Source organism: Homarus americanus, unplaced genomic scaffold (assembly GCF_018991925.1).
Source record: "Homarus americanus isolate GMGI-L3 unplaced genomic scaffold, GMGI_Hamer_2.0 scaffold44579, whole genome shotgun sequence".
Taxonomy (NCBI): Eukaryota; Metazoa; Arthropoda; class Malacostraca; order Decapoda; family Nephropidae; genus Homarus; species Homarus americanus.
The window spans coordinates 50,976-65,967 of record NW_024740787.1 but is presented as its reverse complement, the minus strand read 5'-3'; the positions used below and the strand labels follow the sequence as shown (position 1 = coordinate 65,967).

Sequence of the window (14,992 nt, the reverse complement as noted above, 5' to 3'; positions counted from 1 at the left end):
ACGACTAACCTTGGAGTCTCTACTTGCAGGACAAGATCCGTCTGCTTATGGAAGACATCGAGTACGAGAGGGAGCTCAGGCAGAGGGTGAGTACTTCGAGTGTTTGTTAGTACTCAGCCACCTGTCACTGTTGCTAGTACTCAACCACCTGTCACTGTTGTTAGTACTCAACCACCTGTCACTGTTGTTAGTACTCAACCACCTGTCACTGTTGTTAGTACTCAACCACCTGTCACTGTTGTTAGTACTCAGGGCAGGATAGGATAAGTTAGGGTGTTCAATCATCATGTGAGCAGATCTTGACGGCCTAATCTTCAGGCCAACGGTCGTTCTTTCAATAACACCCAGTGAAGGTATGTGTCGCTGTCCTCACCAGACAACTCTCACTCACCAGACAACTCGCTCACTCACCAGACAACTCTCTCACTCACCAGACAACTCGCTCACTCACCAGACAACTCGCTCACTCACCAGACAACTCGCTCACTCACCAGACAACTCGCTCCTCACAGACAACTCGCTCACTCACCAGACAACTCTCTCACTCACCAGACAACTCGCTCACTCACAGACAACTCCTCACTCACCAGACAACTCTCTCTCACTCACAGACAACTCTCTCGGACTCACTCACCAGACAACTCGCTCACTCACTCACCAGACAACTCTCTCACTCACCAGACAACTCGACAACTCGCTCACTCACCAGACAACTCTCTCAAGACAACTCTCACTCACCAGACAACTCGCTCACTCACCAGCACATTCCTACACCTCGTTGCAGCTCCATAAACGACCCCGTTGTTAGCCAAGAGTCTTAAGTATGTCTCATGTGCTGTTGTTGGTGCATATACCTGTGTCCATTGTGATGTCTTTACTAACACACACACACACACACACACACACACACACACACACACACACACACACACACACACACACACACACACACACACACACACACACACACACACACACACACACACACACACACACACACACACACACACACACACACACACACACACACACACACACACACACACACACACCATATATTTAGTATGATAATAGGGAACAAGACAACATAATATGATACAGGTATAGTGAACCTTACAAACAGTGTTAAGTTAATCTACCGAGTGAGTTTGATGTACCATAATGTGATGTGTTGTTGATGGTGTAAAGTAAAGTGGTGGTGGTGGTGGTGGGTGGTGACAGGTGGTGGTAGGTGGTGACAGGTGGTAGGTGGTGACAGGTGGTGACAGGTGGTGGTGGTAGGTGGTGACAGGTGGGTGGTGGTGGGTGGTGACAGGTGACAGGTGGTGGTGGTGGATGAGCAGGGTAGGTGGTGACAGGTGGGTGGTGAGGTGGTGACAGGTAGTGGTGGTAGGTGGTGACAGGTGGTGGTACAGGGTGTGGTGGTGACAGGTGGTGGTGATAGGTGGTGACAGGTGGTGGGTGGTAGGTGGTGACAGGTGGTGGTGGTAGGTGGTGACAGGTGGTGACAGGTGGTGTTGACAGGTAGTGTAAGGTGGTGGTGGCAGATGGTATAAGGTGGTGGCAGGTGGTGTAAGATGGTGTATGGAGGTGGTGACACAAAGTTAAAGCTGTGGACGTGATTGAGGACGGAGGAGCCATCTTGAGCTATGGGCGCACCCGGTGTCGCCAGCTGGCACCAAGCCTCACAGCTGGTAAGGACCAGTTAGCACTAGCCATTATAGGCCTCATAGCTGGTATGATACAGCTGGCACTGGCCTCTGAAGGAATCATAGCTGGCACTAACGTCAATAATAAACAGCTGGTACTGACACCAATAAGCCTTACAGCTGGTACTGACACCAATAAGCCTTACAGCTGGTACTGACACCAATAAGTCGTACAGTTGATAAGAAACAAATCAGAAAATTTAGAGAAATGTTTTGAAGTATTAATTTACGCTAAGAAAGACCACAAGTGTTACAGGGTGTGGCAGGATAAGGTGTGGTGATACAGGGTGTGGCAGGATAAGGTGTGGTGATATAGGGTGTGGCAGGATAAGGTGTGGTGTTACAGGGTGTGGCAGTATAAGGTGTGGTGATACAGGGTGTGGCAGGATAAAGTGTGGTGATACAGGGTGTGGAAGGATAAGGTGTGATGATACAGGGTGTGGCAGGATAAGATGTGGTGTTACAGGGTGTGGAAGGATAAGGTGTGATGATACAGGGTGTGGCAGGATAAGGTGTGGTGATACAGGGTGTGGCAGGATAAGGTGTGACGATACAGGGTGTGGCAGGATAAGGTGTGGTGATACAGGGTGTGGCAGGATAAGGTGTGGTGATACAGGGTGTGGCAGTATAAGGTGCGGCGATACAGGGTGTGGCAGTATAAGGTGTGACGATACAGGGTGTGGTAGGATAATTTACGGATATCAAAGTATAATTTCAGGATTAAGCTTTCAGTCGTTTAGTTTGATTTTACATACAAGTTATTATATTCTTCTTCGTCTCGACAGGTTGAACGAGAGAAGGCTGACCTCAGTGTTCAGGTGATTCAACTCTCTGAACGTATCGAAGAGGTAGAAGCTGGCGCCGATGGTCAGGTAAGAACTCAGTGTGTCTTTATTGAGGCAGATTACATGAATGAGGATTATTTTATTTATGAATTGTGTCTGAAGTTCGCTACAACAAATTATATTCACTGTTGACATACTTTCCTAATACTTTTCTTACTGCTGACCTACTTTCTTAACACCTTAACTCACTACTGACCTATTTTCTTAACACCTTGCTCACTACTGACCTACTTTCTTAACACCTTAACTCACTACTGACCTACTTTCTTAACACCTTAACTCACTACTGACCTACTTTCTTAACACCTTAACTCACTACTGACCTATTTTCTTAACACCTTACTTACTACTGACCTTCCTATATAGATTACTAGTTTTTTTAAAGGTAATTGTTACAGCACTCACCATATCTGTCCAACAGGATGCAGTATGTCTGCTATAATAATCACCAATCTGATTCCTTGCCAATCTTGTATGGAGTCCCCCAAGGTTCCATTCTCGGTCCAGTACTGTTTTTGTTGTACATAAACGACATAGTCCAAGCCAGCTCACTCATAAAATACAACTTATTTGCAGTTGATAGTAATCTCTATGCCAGCAACTCAGACCTTCATTCCTTGATGAGAACTATGAACACTGAATTAACTAAAGTCAGGAGTTGGGTAATACGTAATAAACTGACCTTAAACCTTGAGAAAACCCACTACACGATCTTTCACAGAAGGAAAAACTTACCCCCAGATTTGGACCCCCTGTACCTTGGTAGTACAGTCCTCAAACGCGAACAAAATACTAAATTCCTCGGAGTTATTGTTGATGAGAAACTTAACTGGAGAAACCACATACAAGCCATTCACAGTAAAGTCAATAAACAGTGTGGTATCATGTATCACACTCGACAGTCAGTCACTCACTCTCACAGCAATGAAAGAAATCTATCATGATCTTGTCTACCAACACCTGATACACTGTCACACACTATGGAGTGCCTCTGGCTCTTCAAAAACACAATCTCTGGTTACTGCATAAAAGAGAGTTGTATGGACAATGACCTACGTGAAAAAAACAGATCACACAAACTAGAAATTTGCTATATTGAAAATTTTAAAATTCGAAGATATTAACACCTACTGCTGTGCCCTCTTTGTTTACAAATCTATCAATCACTTGCTTGACAATAATTATTTCCGGTTCCGGAATAATAAGAGATACAACTTGAGGCACCCAGAGCTACTAAGACCGCCCCCTATGCGCTCCTCTCAGTTCCAGACCTCCATAAAATATCACGGTGTGAAGGTGTGGAACAACTTACCCCCACCCATTCGAGCAAAGACTACGCTCCCTTCCTTTAAATCAACTCTTAAAAAATATCTGCCTAAGTATTAATATTTCTTGTAACACCTACTATATTTACAGTACCTGTTTTTATTGTACCATCAAAACCGTTGCACTGCTCCCCCATTCTACTTATGTTTTTCAATTCCACTGTAATTTATGTAAAAAAAAAAAAAATAAAATAAAATATAAATTAATAAATATTGAAGTGATAACCATGGTAACATTATGAGATGTACTTATTACCACCATGCTATTGTACTATTCCAGATGATACTAAATGTTACATAATACTTCCTTGAGATAAATGTATAGTATATATCAGGTGCCTATAAGAGAGCTCAGGTTGTCAACTGGCTCAGCCATGTTAATATTGTTATTATTATCCACTCTGTATCTGTGTTTTTCTGGCTAAATAAACTGTTACAATTCAATTCAATTCAATCTGTATATAGTATTTTTGATGGGGGTTTCCACATCTAATGGATCCTTGATATAAAGAACTTTCATCTCTATATAGCTCGTTAGATGGAGGTTTCACATCTAATCTATTTCCTAGTTCATATCTTGTTATCAATGGTGAGTTGCCCTATACACTAGTGGTCTGCGTCTGGACGGAGGGAAGGAGTGAAAGCCTTCTCTCTCTCCCTTGACAACGTAATGACCATGTAACTCCTCCTGTGTTGACGTGAGAACAACAAGTTTTTATGAGACACAGATAACTTCTTCGGATATAAAAGTTGTATTGGATAAGCTGGGATTTATTTTTGTGCGAATAAACTGAAGTCAAACAAATATTTTGTATTGGAACATCAGAAATAAGCACAACTAAATTAAATTATTCCCTGTTGTGTTTCTTTAGTGTTTTTGCTATGGGATATTTGTAAGGGGAATCAACAACAAGACTATAGTTACCTCTCATTTGGAACCGGTGGCCTTCGTCTCCCTCAGTATACCTTGTCATAACGACTGAAACTGGAGAGAAAAGTCGAGAGAAAGAGATATAAACTTATCTAGCCCTCTCCCTCCCCCTCGCCTGTGGCATATGACCTAAGCTGTTGCGCCGCCAGGGATGTTATTACCACAATCAATCAGTCTACCCCCCCCCCCCTCCTCTCAGGCAGTTCAGTTGAATTAAAGAAATGTTGCCGACAGGTTGAGATCAACAAGAAGCGGGACGCGGAGCTGGCCAAGTTGCGTAAGCTGTTGGAGGATGTGCATCTGGAGAGCGAGCAGACCCATCACATGCTCAAGAAGAAACACCAGGAGGCCGTCGTGGACTTCCAGGACCAGATCGACATTCTTACAAAGTCCAAATACAAGTGAGTATTTGTGACTCATTCAATCCAAAACACGTCAGTCTTTATTCCTCATTATACCCAGAATGAAAAGGTCACCTGGAGCCTCGCAAAATTTAAACCAACAGAGTAACACATCTATCTCATCAGGTCCAGGGCCAAGATCCTGAATTGGGATACACTGGCCCTAAGATTTGACGAGGTTTCATTGGCCAATCTTAAGACCAAGTGAGAAGCTCTGCCTTTACCAGGTTTAGGTGACTAGCTGCCACCCCAATAGGTTCAAGACAACAGTAGGTGACTAGCTCTTACTTGAGGGCCAGGTGACTAGCTCCTACTTGAGGGCCAGGTAACTATCTCCTACTTGAGGGCCAGGTAACTATCTCCTACTTGAGGGCAGAGTAACTATCTCTCTTACTTGAGGGCCAGGTAACTATCTCCTACTTGAGGAACCTTCAACTATCTACGACTTGAGGGCCGGGTAACTATCTCCTACTTGAGGGAGCCAGCTAACTATCTCTCTCTCTCTGGAAAGCTTGAGGCCAGGTAACTATCCTCTACTTGAGGGCCAGGCCAACTCTCTCTTGCTTGAGGGCCAGGTAACTATCTCCTACTTGAAGACGGGTAACTATCTCTTACTTGAGGGGCCAGGTAACTATCTCCTACTTGAGGGGCCAGGTAACTATCTCCTACTTGAGGGCCAGGTAACTATCTCCTACTTGAGGGCTAGGTGGCTAGCTCCTGCCAGGTGGCTAGCTCCTACTTGAGGGCCAGGTAACTATCTCCTACTTGAGGGCCAGGTAACTCTCTCCTGCTTGAGGGCCAGATAACTAGCTCCTACTTGAAGGCCAGGTACTTCTGCTTAGGCCAGGTAACTATCTCCTACTTGAGGCTAGGTCTAGCTGCCAGGTGGCTAGCTCCACTTGAGGGCCAGATAACTAGCTCCTACTTGAAGGCCAGGTGACTAGTTCGTATATCAGTAGATTCAGAAGAGTAAAGTAATAATGTTTTGTAAACATTAAATAAGACTGTGAAAGTATATTGAAGCATCATGAATGTACTTATTATAATTATATGTATAACTAATAGTCAATAATACCCAGCCTCCAAATGAGCTTGATTGGTCTGGGGATGATAGTGATTAATGGTTGAAGGAGACAGGTAAAGGCAGGTAGAGTCAATAAGGTTTGTTGTTGTCTCACAGGGTGGACAAGGAGAAGGCTAAGTTCCAACAGGAATCCTACGAACTGACGGAACAGCTGGAGAAAGTGACGCTAGAGTCGGCCAGTTACCACAAGAGCATCAAGAGTCTCAACATCACCATCCAGGAAATGAACATTAGGATTGAGGAACTGAACCGCACCATCGTCGACATTACTTCCTCCAAGCAGCGCCTCAGTGTGGTGCGTGTGCGTGTGTGTGTGTGTGTGTGTGTGTGTGTGCGTGCGTGCGTGTGTGTGTGTGTGTGCGTGCGTGCGTGTGTGTGTGTGTGTGTGTGTGTGTAGCCAATGAACTCTACAATAGTTGGTGGTGGGAAGCAGAAGTAAGTAAGCAGTTAACACTCTCAGGGTTTGGTTGGTGTACACAAGAGAGATGTGCAGCAGGTGAGTTCTGTGTGTGGCTACTGATGGTTGAAGGCTGAGCAGTACGTGAGAGTGGGTAAATATCACGTCAAAGATGAGTAGTGGAGCAAGGTAGGTGGCGAGGAGGAGGGTACAGTACACCTCATGTATGGGTGAGAATGATGAGGACAGGCAGTAGTGTTGTTGTGAGTCACTGATGATTGATGTTCGGGCAACTACATATTTGTTGTTCTGATCTGGCAATAAACTTTATAATTTAAAACTGTGTAAGTCTTATGTTTGTCATACATAACATTTGTAGACATAAAACCCACGACTTGTGTATAACAACCACACCTTGTGTGTATAACACCCACACCTTGTGTGTATAACACCCACACCTTGTGTATAACATCCACATCTTGTGTGTAACACCCTCGCCTTGTGCATAACACTCACACATTGTGTGTAACACTCACACCTTGTGTGTAACACTCACACCTTGTGTGTAACACCCACACCTTGTGTTTAACTCCCACACCTTGTGTATAACTCCCACACCTTGTGTATAACTCCCACACCTTGTGTATAACATCCACATCTTGTGTGTAACACCCTCGCCTTGTGCATAACACTCACACATTGTGTGTAACACCCACACCTTGTGTGTAACACCCACACCTTGTGTTTAACTCCCACACCTTGTGTATAACTCCCACACCTTGTGTATAACTCCCACACCTTGTGTATAACTCCTACACCTTGTGTATAACACCCCCCTGTGTATAACACCCACACCTTGTGTATAAGACGGTGTGACAGTAACACCCACCATGCCAACACTACTGTGCTGTAACTTATTATAACAGCGTCTAACACGAACTTGACCTCTGCAGGAGAATGTGGAACTGACCAAGTCTGTGCAGGAGCTGAAGGTGAAGATTGAAGAAGTGAACTACTCCCTCAAGTCCAGCGGCAACTCCCTCGAGGAGTACAGGAGGAGGTTCGATGTTGAGGAAGCGGTGAGTTGTAGCGGAGTATTGTAGGAGATAAGGGGAGAGGAGGAGGAGGCCAATTAGGAGAGTGATGGAGACAGAGAAGGAATAAGAGAATAAAGTAGAAGAGGAAGAATGCAAGGGTTGGGAAAATGATGAGGGGAAAGAAAAACGAGTTAAGGGATAAGGAGGAAGAAGAATAGGAAGAAAAAATCACATAAAACAAGAACGTAAGATTACTGGGATTAGTTAGGAAGTGGAGTGAATATTAGTTATGCTACAATACAAAGACCCAGCACAGTCATGTATCCTATACTTGTCTGTCATTTTCGTGTGCTAATATGCATGGTTTTCACAGCGCCGCCGTAAACTGGAGAGCGAGATCCACTCCCTCAACAACGAGCTCAATGCCCTCAAGAGGTCCTACGAAGAGGAGTGTGAGCTGCGCATTGACATCGAACGCAAGTTGAGCAGTGAGTCAGCTCTTACCCTACAGTACAAGAGCAAATACGAAATGGAGTGTCGCATTCACCTGGAAGAAGTTGAAGAGATCAAGTAAGTGAAGGAGGCCTCCATCACCATAGGGAACTACTAGTTTAACTCCTTCACTACGGGGACGCCACTAACCCCTTCACTACGGAGACGCCACTAACCCCTTCACTACGGGGACTCCAATAACCCCTTCACTACGGGGACTCCACTAACCCCTTCACTACGGGGACGCCACTAACCCCTTCACTACGGGGACCCACTAACCCCTTCCGGGGACTCCACTAACCCACTTACGGGGACTCCACTAACCCCTTCACTACGGGGACTCCACTAACCCCTTCACTACGGGGGACTCCACTAACCCCTTCACTACGGGGACTCCACTAACCCCTTCACTACGGGGACTCCACTAACCCCTTCACTACGGGGACTCCACTAACCCCTTCACTACGGGGACTCCACTAACCCCTTCACTACGGGGACGCCACTAACCCCTTCAATACGGGGACGCCACTAACCCCTTCACTACGGGGACGCCACTAACCCCTTCAATACGGGGACTCCACTAACCCCTTCACTACGGGGACGCCACTAACCCCTTCAATACGGGGACAGGGACGCCACTTTTAATGTTCTATTTGACTAACACCAGACGATTTCATTCAGCTCAGTGGCGACCCCGTACACATGGAGTTAATATTACTAGTAAATACGAAGATATTTATTGTTTACATAAAATATTCGTAAACTGTTGATGACGATGACAAACAAAACCACGAAAAGAGTAGGTACAGTAAAGTAGCACCGAACACCTAACTATATATCGGGTAAATCAATGTAAACAACAATCAGTTAAGAGCGCCGGTGTCGTTTGAGAGCTATTTACTTGAGCTTACTCATGGCAATTATCTCTTATTTAACTAATAATGTCCTCGTAACAGGGGATGATGGTGACAGGTGTCTAGTTCCACTGTTTGTGCAGTTCTACACGCCACCGTGCGTTAAGTGCTGCGTGATTATTTTCAAGGAATTAACCAGTTACAAAGACGAGCTGTGGTAGTTCACGTCCAGTTATTGTGATAGACGTGAATCAATACTAGATATAATTTTCGAGAATTTGACGAGGTTTTCTTAGAAAATGCCATTATTTACGACCAAACCAAACTTAAGATACCCAGATTATTTCCTAAAAAAGTAATTACCATAGTTAGTTACTATTTGGGCCAACTAGTTACGTATCCCTTGAACACCTCTCTCGTGTCTCTGGGGCATTCGTACAATTTCCTGTTGAACCTTATTTTCCCAGCAACCATTTTGTACACCCCACGTAACATCCCCGTTTTACAGCCAGTTCAAAAAGTATAGTGACCCCAGACGTACAAAAGAATATGAAACATCAGACGAAGACTAACACACCCCAACCCAACTGATACATGAACGCCTCTGAGGTTATCGCTTGATTTCTATAACATCGGTCCCCGGGGTCTCGATACTTTTTGGATTGGCTATACACCCCACATAACAACCTTGACATTAACTTTTTATATCATAATAACTCCTTTGCTCATCCAACGCAATGAATTCATTCTACAGGTCATTGTTTGCACATTGTTACGACATAAGTGTTCTATTATTCATTGACACTAGTCCATTAATCACCGATGTGTTCTTTATAACGAAGGTTGACTCTCAGTGTACACCTTTACAACTCCTTTCACGCCCTCTGTGTCACGTATATCTGCCGTTAACACCTGCTGTGTATTACATATCTTCCGTTATCACCCACGGTGCCCCATACGCCTCCCGTTATCACCCACTGTGCCCCATACACTTCCCGTTATCACCCACTGTGCCCCATACACTTCCCGTTATCACCCACTGTGCCCCATACACTTCCCGTTATCACCCAATGTGCCCCATACACTTCCCGTTATCACCCACTGTGCCCCATACACTTCCCGTTATCACCCATTGTGGCCCATAAAACAGGCGCAGTGCTCTACAGTGTCTACACGTGACCGGTAACGCCGCCGTTGTTGTATTACAGGAAGAAGATGCACGTGAGGATCGTCGAGTTGGAGGAACACTGCAGCAGCCTCAGCCAGAAGGTCTCCGCCCTCGAGAAGCAGAAGAGCCGGCTCTCACAGGAGATTGAGATCATGATTCTCGACTTGGAGAAGGTAAGTGTAGTGGAGACCAGAATGGAGATTAAGGAGGGGTGAAACAAAGAAGTGGAGACCAGATAAAGGAGACTAGACTCCAAAAGAGTGGAGATCAGGGACAGAATATCAAAAAGGGAGGATGGAGACCTAAAACATACAGGCCAGGGAGAGGAAATCAAGGAGGAGAAACTGGAGACAGGAGAGGTCTACAGACTATATTGGAGACTGGAGGGGAAGAGAGGGAGGGGTGTGGAGACATAGGGAGGCTATGGAGAGGACTGGAGACCAGGGGAGGAAGGTTATGAGCGGATTGGAGACCAGGGTATGGAAGGGAGGAGTTATGGACCACCAGGGGATGATAGATAGGGGTTTGGGACCACTAGGGGATGATAGGTAAGGGTCTGGTACCACCAGGGGATGATGGGTAGGGGTGGGACCACTTGGGGATGATAGGTAGGAGTTTGGGACCACCAGGGGATGATAGGTAGGGGTTTGGGACCAGGGGATGATAGGTAGAGGTTTGGGACCAGGGGATGGTAGGGAGGGGTGGGACCACTAGGGGATGATAGGTAGGGGTGGGACCACTAGGGGATGATAGGTAGGGGTTTGGGATCAACAGATGTGATAGTGATTATGAAACAGGTAAATGTCAGGCAAGATAGATGTGTTACAAGATTCTAGACAAAAATATGTAAATGATAAAAAGTTTTTCAGTATTCGAATAATTATAAAACCTCATCACAATGTATAGTTTCCTGTTATACAGTTTGAAAAAAAATAAAACCGAGTAAAAAATTAGAGAAAATATGGAAAATACAGTTTCAATAATATTTCGTATGAGATAATGTCACATATATATAGAATATATTAGATATATAACTTATAATTCCTGTAATCGTTAAATGGTTTTGTATTCATAATTCTAAGATATAGTTGTAGAGAATTTATCAGGAGCTTCAATTGACGATGTCCTATGAATAGCGCGAATTTCTGAAAGTGAGGTCACCGAGTATATAATTCATTTGTTAATTATTAAATCTCTAAAGGAATTCGGTAATATACAAGTTTCATTTGGATTGTATGTTAATGGATACTTGACCTCTTACACACGAGCGTTTTTTTTTCTTGCGCGACAAGAACTGCTCGTGCGACAGAGTCCTTCGTTCACACTTAAGTAAGATTTTGTAAGAGCATCCACTGTAATGTAACACTTAAGAAAATTGTTGTGTGAATTGTGTTGTACTGAGTGTGTGTTTGTGTCACCAGGCTAATGCAAACCACCGTGAATGCAAGACCCGACTTGAGACTGTTGACCGTGAGTACAAGACACTGTTGGTGAAGTACGAGGAACTCAACATGCTGTACGAACAGACAAGCAAGGACCTCAAGGTGCGTGTGGCTGAGTACAACAAGGTGACCAACGAACTGGAGCACGTCAAGGATGTCTTCGAGAAGATCTCCATCGACTACAAGAAGATCAGCAGTAAGATAAACATTTTCTCTTAATTCAGTATTTGTAGTCTTATACAAGTTGACTCTCGAGTTATCGTGGTGACTTATACTGAACTTCAGGCCCACAGACAATGATGTAAAATTCTCATCAGTTTCACAGGTACAAAACCATAATCTACATATAAATTCTTTTCGACTCGTGTCACACCTTTATGAATCATCTTCCAAAATTTTTTTCTCTTCTCTACAATAGTTTTTTTTTCCTTCGTTAAGCAGACTTAGTGTTATATGCGAGTGTATACCAGTCCTCCTTGAACTATTAATAATTGCCCTTCGTGTCTATCGATCACGTATACCAGCCATGTAGACACTACTTGCTCTTTAAATTTTACATTGGAAAACATCTATCCACACTACTCACCCTCCCACCTGCCCCCAGTATAACTCTGTCTGAATGTTTGTAGCCTGTATAACATCTATTTCCAGTAATGATTATTAATTGCTTACTGTTTTACTTACAAAGGTTATTTCAGCAACTATTTCATATACTTTATAGTGAAACCTCAATATAACGGACTGCTCTCTCCATATATTCCGTTAGATGACGACTTCACATCTAATGGGCCCTCGATATAACGGAATTTACTCACCATATATCCCGTTAAATATAACTTTCACTGTATCTGTGTCATGATAACAAATTTGTCATTACACTGTATTCCTCCGCCAGCCGAGAATGGTGACCTCAAGGCTTCCGTGGGTGACCTGGGCCGCATCAAGCACGACCTCGAACTGGAGATCCGTCGCTTGGAGGCCGAGAGGAACGAACTGGCCAACGCCTTGCATGAATCTGACTCTGTAAGTACTTAATGTTGCACCAATTTATAATATGACTAAAGTACGACAAAATAAACCTTTTGGGGATCAATAAAGCATCAAATGACTAACGAAAAGGTTCCATTCCTAAAAAACAAAAAACAAACAGGTCCTTCATAAATCTCGTATAATAATGTCTTTGAAAACGTCATACGTCATGTACGAATGGGTTTAATTCAAGAAGGAACCATTTCGTAAATAGGTTCTTCGTATATCGAGGATGATCACATTTTCCAAAACTAGTACTATAAACCAAAAACAAGTTATAATGCGTCATGAACATTACTTTCCTATGGTCATCAAACACACTAATTAAAATTATTATTAAAAACGAATTACTACCTCCGTATAGACCTTCACCTGGTCCTTACCTCACCTGTCCATACTTCACCTGTCCATACTTCACCTGGTCCACACCTCACCTGGTCCATACCATATCTGATTCTAACCTCACCTGGGTCATGCTCCAGTACACTAATTGGTGACCCTTGCCCCCACAGGCTCGTAAGGAGGAAGAACATCGCTTCATCAAGATTAGCAACGAGTACCAGAGCTACAGGGTTGAGATTGAGAAGAGACTACACATCCGCGAAGAGGAGCTCGAGTCGGTCCGGTGAGTACTGCTCTTACTCTACCTGTTGTTACTTGTGACGAGATTACCTGGTACCTGTATTACCTGGTACCTGTATTACCTGGTACCTGTATTACCTGGTACCTGTATTACCTGGTACCTGTATTACCTGGTACCTGTATTACCTGGTACCTGTATTACCTGGTACCTGTATTACCTGGTGACTGTACTACGAGGTCCTTGTATTACCTGGTACCTGTATTACCTGGTACCTGTATTACCTGGTACCTGTATTACCTGGTACCTGTATTACCTGGTACCTGTATTACTTGGTACCTGTATTACCTGGTACCTGTATTACCTGGTATCTGTATTACCTGGTACCTGTATTACCTGGTACCTGTATTACCTGGTACCTGTATTACCTGGTACCTGTATTACTTGGTACCTGTATTACCTGGTACCTGTATTACCTGGTACCTGTATTACCTGGTACCTGTATTACTTGGTACCTGTATTACTTGGTACCTGTATTACCTGGTATCTGTATTACCTGGTACCTGTATTACCTGGTATCTGTATTACCTGGTACCTGTATTACCTGGTACCTGTATTACTTGGTACCTGTATTACCTGGTACCTGTATTACTTGGTACCTGTATTACTTGGTACCTGTATTACCTGGTACCTGTATTACCTGGTACCTGTATTACCTGGTACCTGTATTACCTGGTACCTGTATTACCTGGTACCTGTATTACTTGGTACCTGTATTACTTGGTACCTGTATTACCTGGTACCTGTATTACTTGGTACCTGTATTACTTGGTACCTGTATTACCTGGTACCTGCATTACCTGGTACCTGTATTACCTGGTACCTGCATTACCTGGTACCTGCATTACCTGGTACCTGTATTACCTGGTACCTGTATTACCTGGTACCTGTATTACCTGGTACCTGTATTACCTGGTACCTGTATTACCTGGTACCTGTATTACCAGGTACCTGTATTACCTGGTACCTGTATTACCTGGTACTTATTGAAATGAAAATGTGAAAGTTATACTAAACAAACCCATAAAATACAATAAAAATAATTTATATGAAAAATATATTAATCTAACATTAAAACAATTATATAAATATGAGTTGAACTTTTTGTGACCCGAGGAGGTGAGGTTGGGTTGGGTTGAGGTTGGGTTGGGTTATGTGAGGTTGGGTTATGTGAGGTTGGGTTATGTGAGGTTGGGTTATGTGAGGTTGGGTTGGGTGAGGTTGGGTTGGGTGAGATTGGGTTGGGTTGGGTTGGGTTATGAGATGGTTAGGTTAGGTTATAATAAGGCAGGATAGGTTAGGTTAGGTTATAATGCAAGGAGGGAGCTATTGGTGTGACAACTACTGGTCAGATTAAGACACAGTTAATTTATCTCCTTAAACAACTGTACTGCCGGTCTTCTGTTGTGGCCCGCCATAGTGTTTACTTAGCTAGTTTATATTACTTAATGGTTAGCCAAAGATGGAGAGGATTATGGCTGTGCACACACACACACTCACACACACACTCACACACACACACGTTAATGTTTATAATGTTACTGCCTCATCTTTAAACCTCAAACACTACACATACAAGTATAGAGTACAAGGTGTAGAGTACAGAGTACAAGATGTAGAGTATAGAGTACAAGATGT

The 14,992-nt window shown here is 43.8% G+C and overlaps 1 protein-coding gene across 2 annotated transcripts in view; it reads left to right on the top strand.

The window, feature by feature from the left end:
* The window catches only part of LOC121875526 (paramyosin, long form-like), an 86,221-nt gene that overhangs the window by 40,744 nt on the left and 30,485 nt on the right, over positions 1-14,992 (top strand). For both annotated transcript variants that reach the window (XM_042380095.1, XM_042380094.1), the window contains exons 2-11: positions 30-86; positions 2,495-2,581; positions 5,045-5,211; positions 6,392-6,590; positions 7,646-7,771; positions 8,103-8,299; positions 10,284-10,416; positions 11,665-11,881; positions 12,581-12,708; positions 13,227-13,339. In XM_042380095.1, the coding sequence (XP_042236029.1) occupies positions 30-86; positions 2,495-2,581; positions 5,045-5,211; positions 6,392-6,590; positions 7,646-7,771; positions 8,103-8,299; positions 10,284-10,416; positions 11,665-11,881; positions 12,581-12,708; positions 13,227-13,339 (1,424 nt within the window). The remainder of the gene's footprint in view (positions 1-29; positions 87-2,494; positions 2,582-5,044; positions 5,212-6,391; positions 6,591-7,645; positions 7,772-8,102; positions 8,300-10,283; positions 10,417-11,664; positions 11,882-12,580; positions 12,709-13,226; positions 13,340-14,992) is intronic.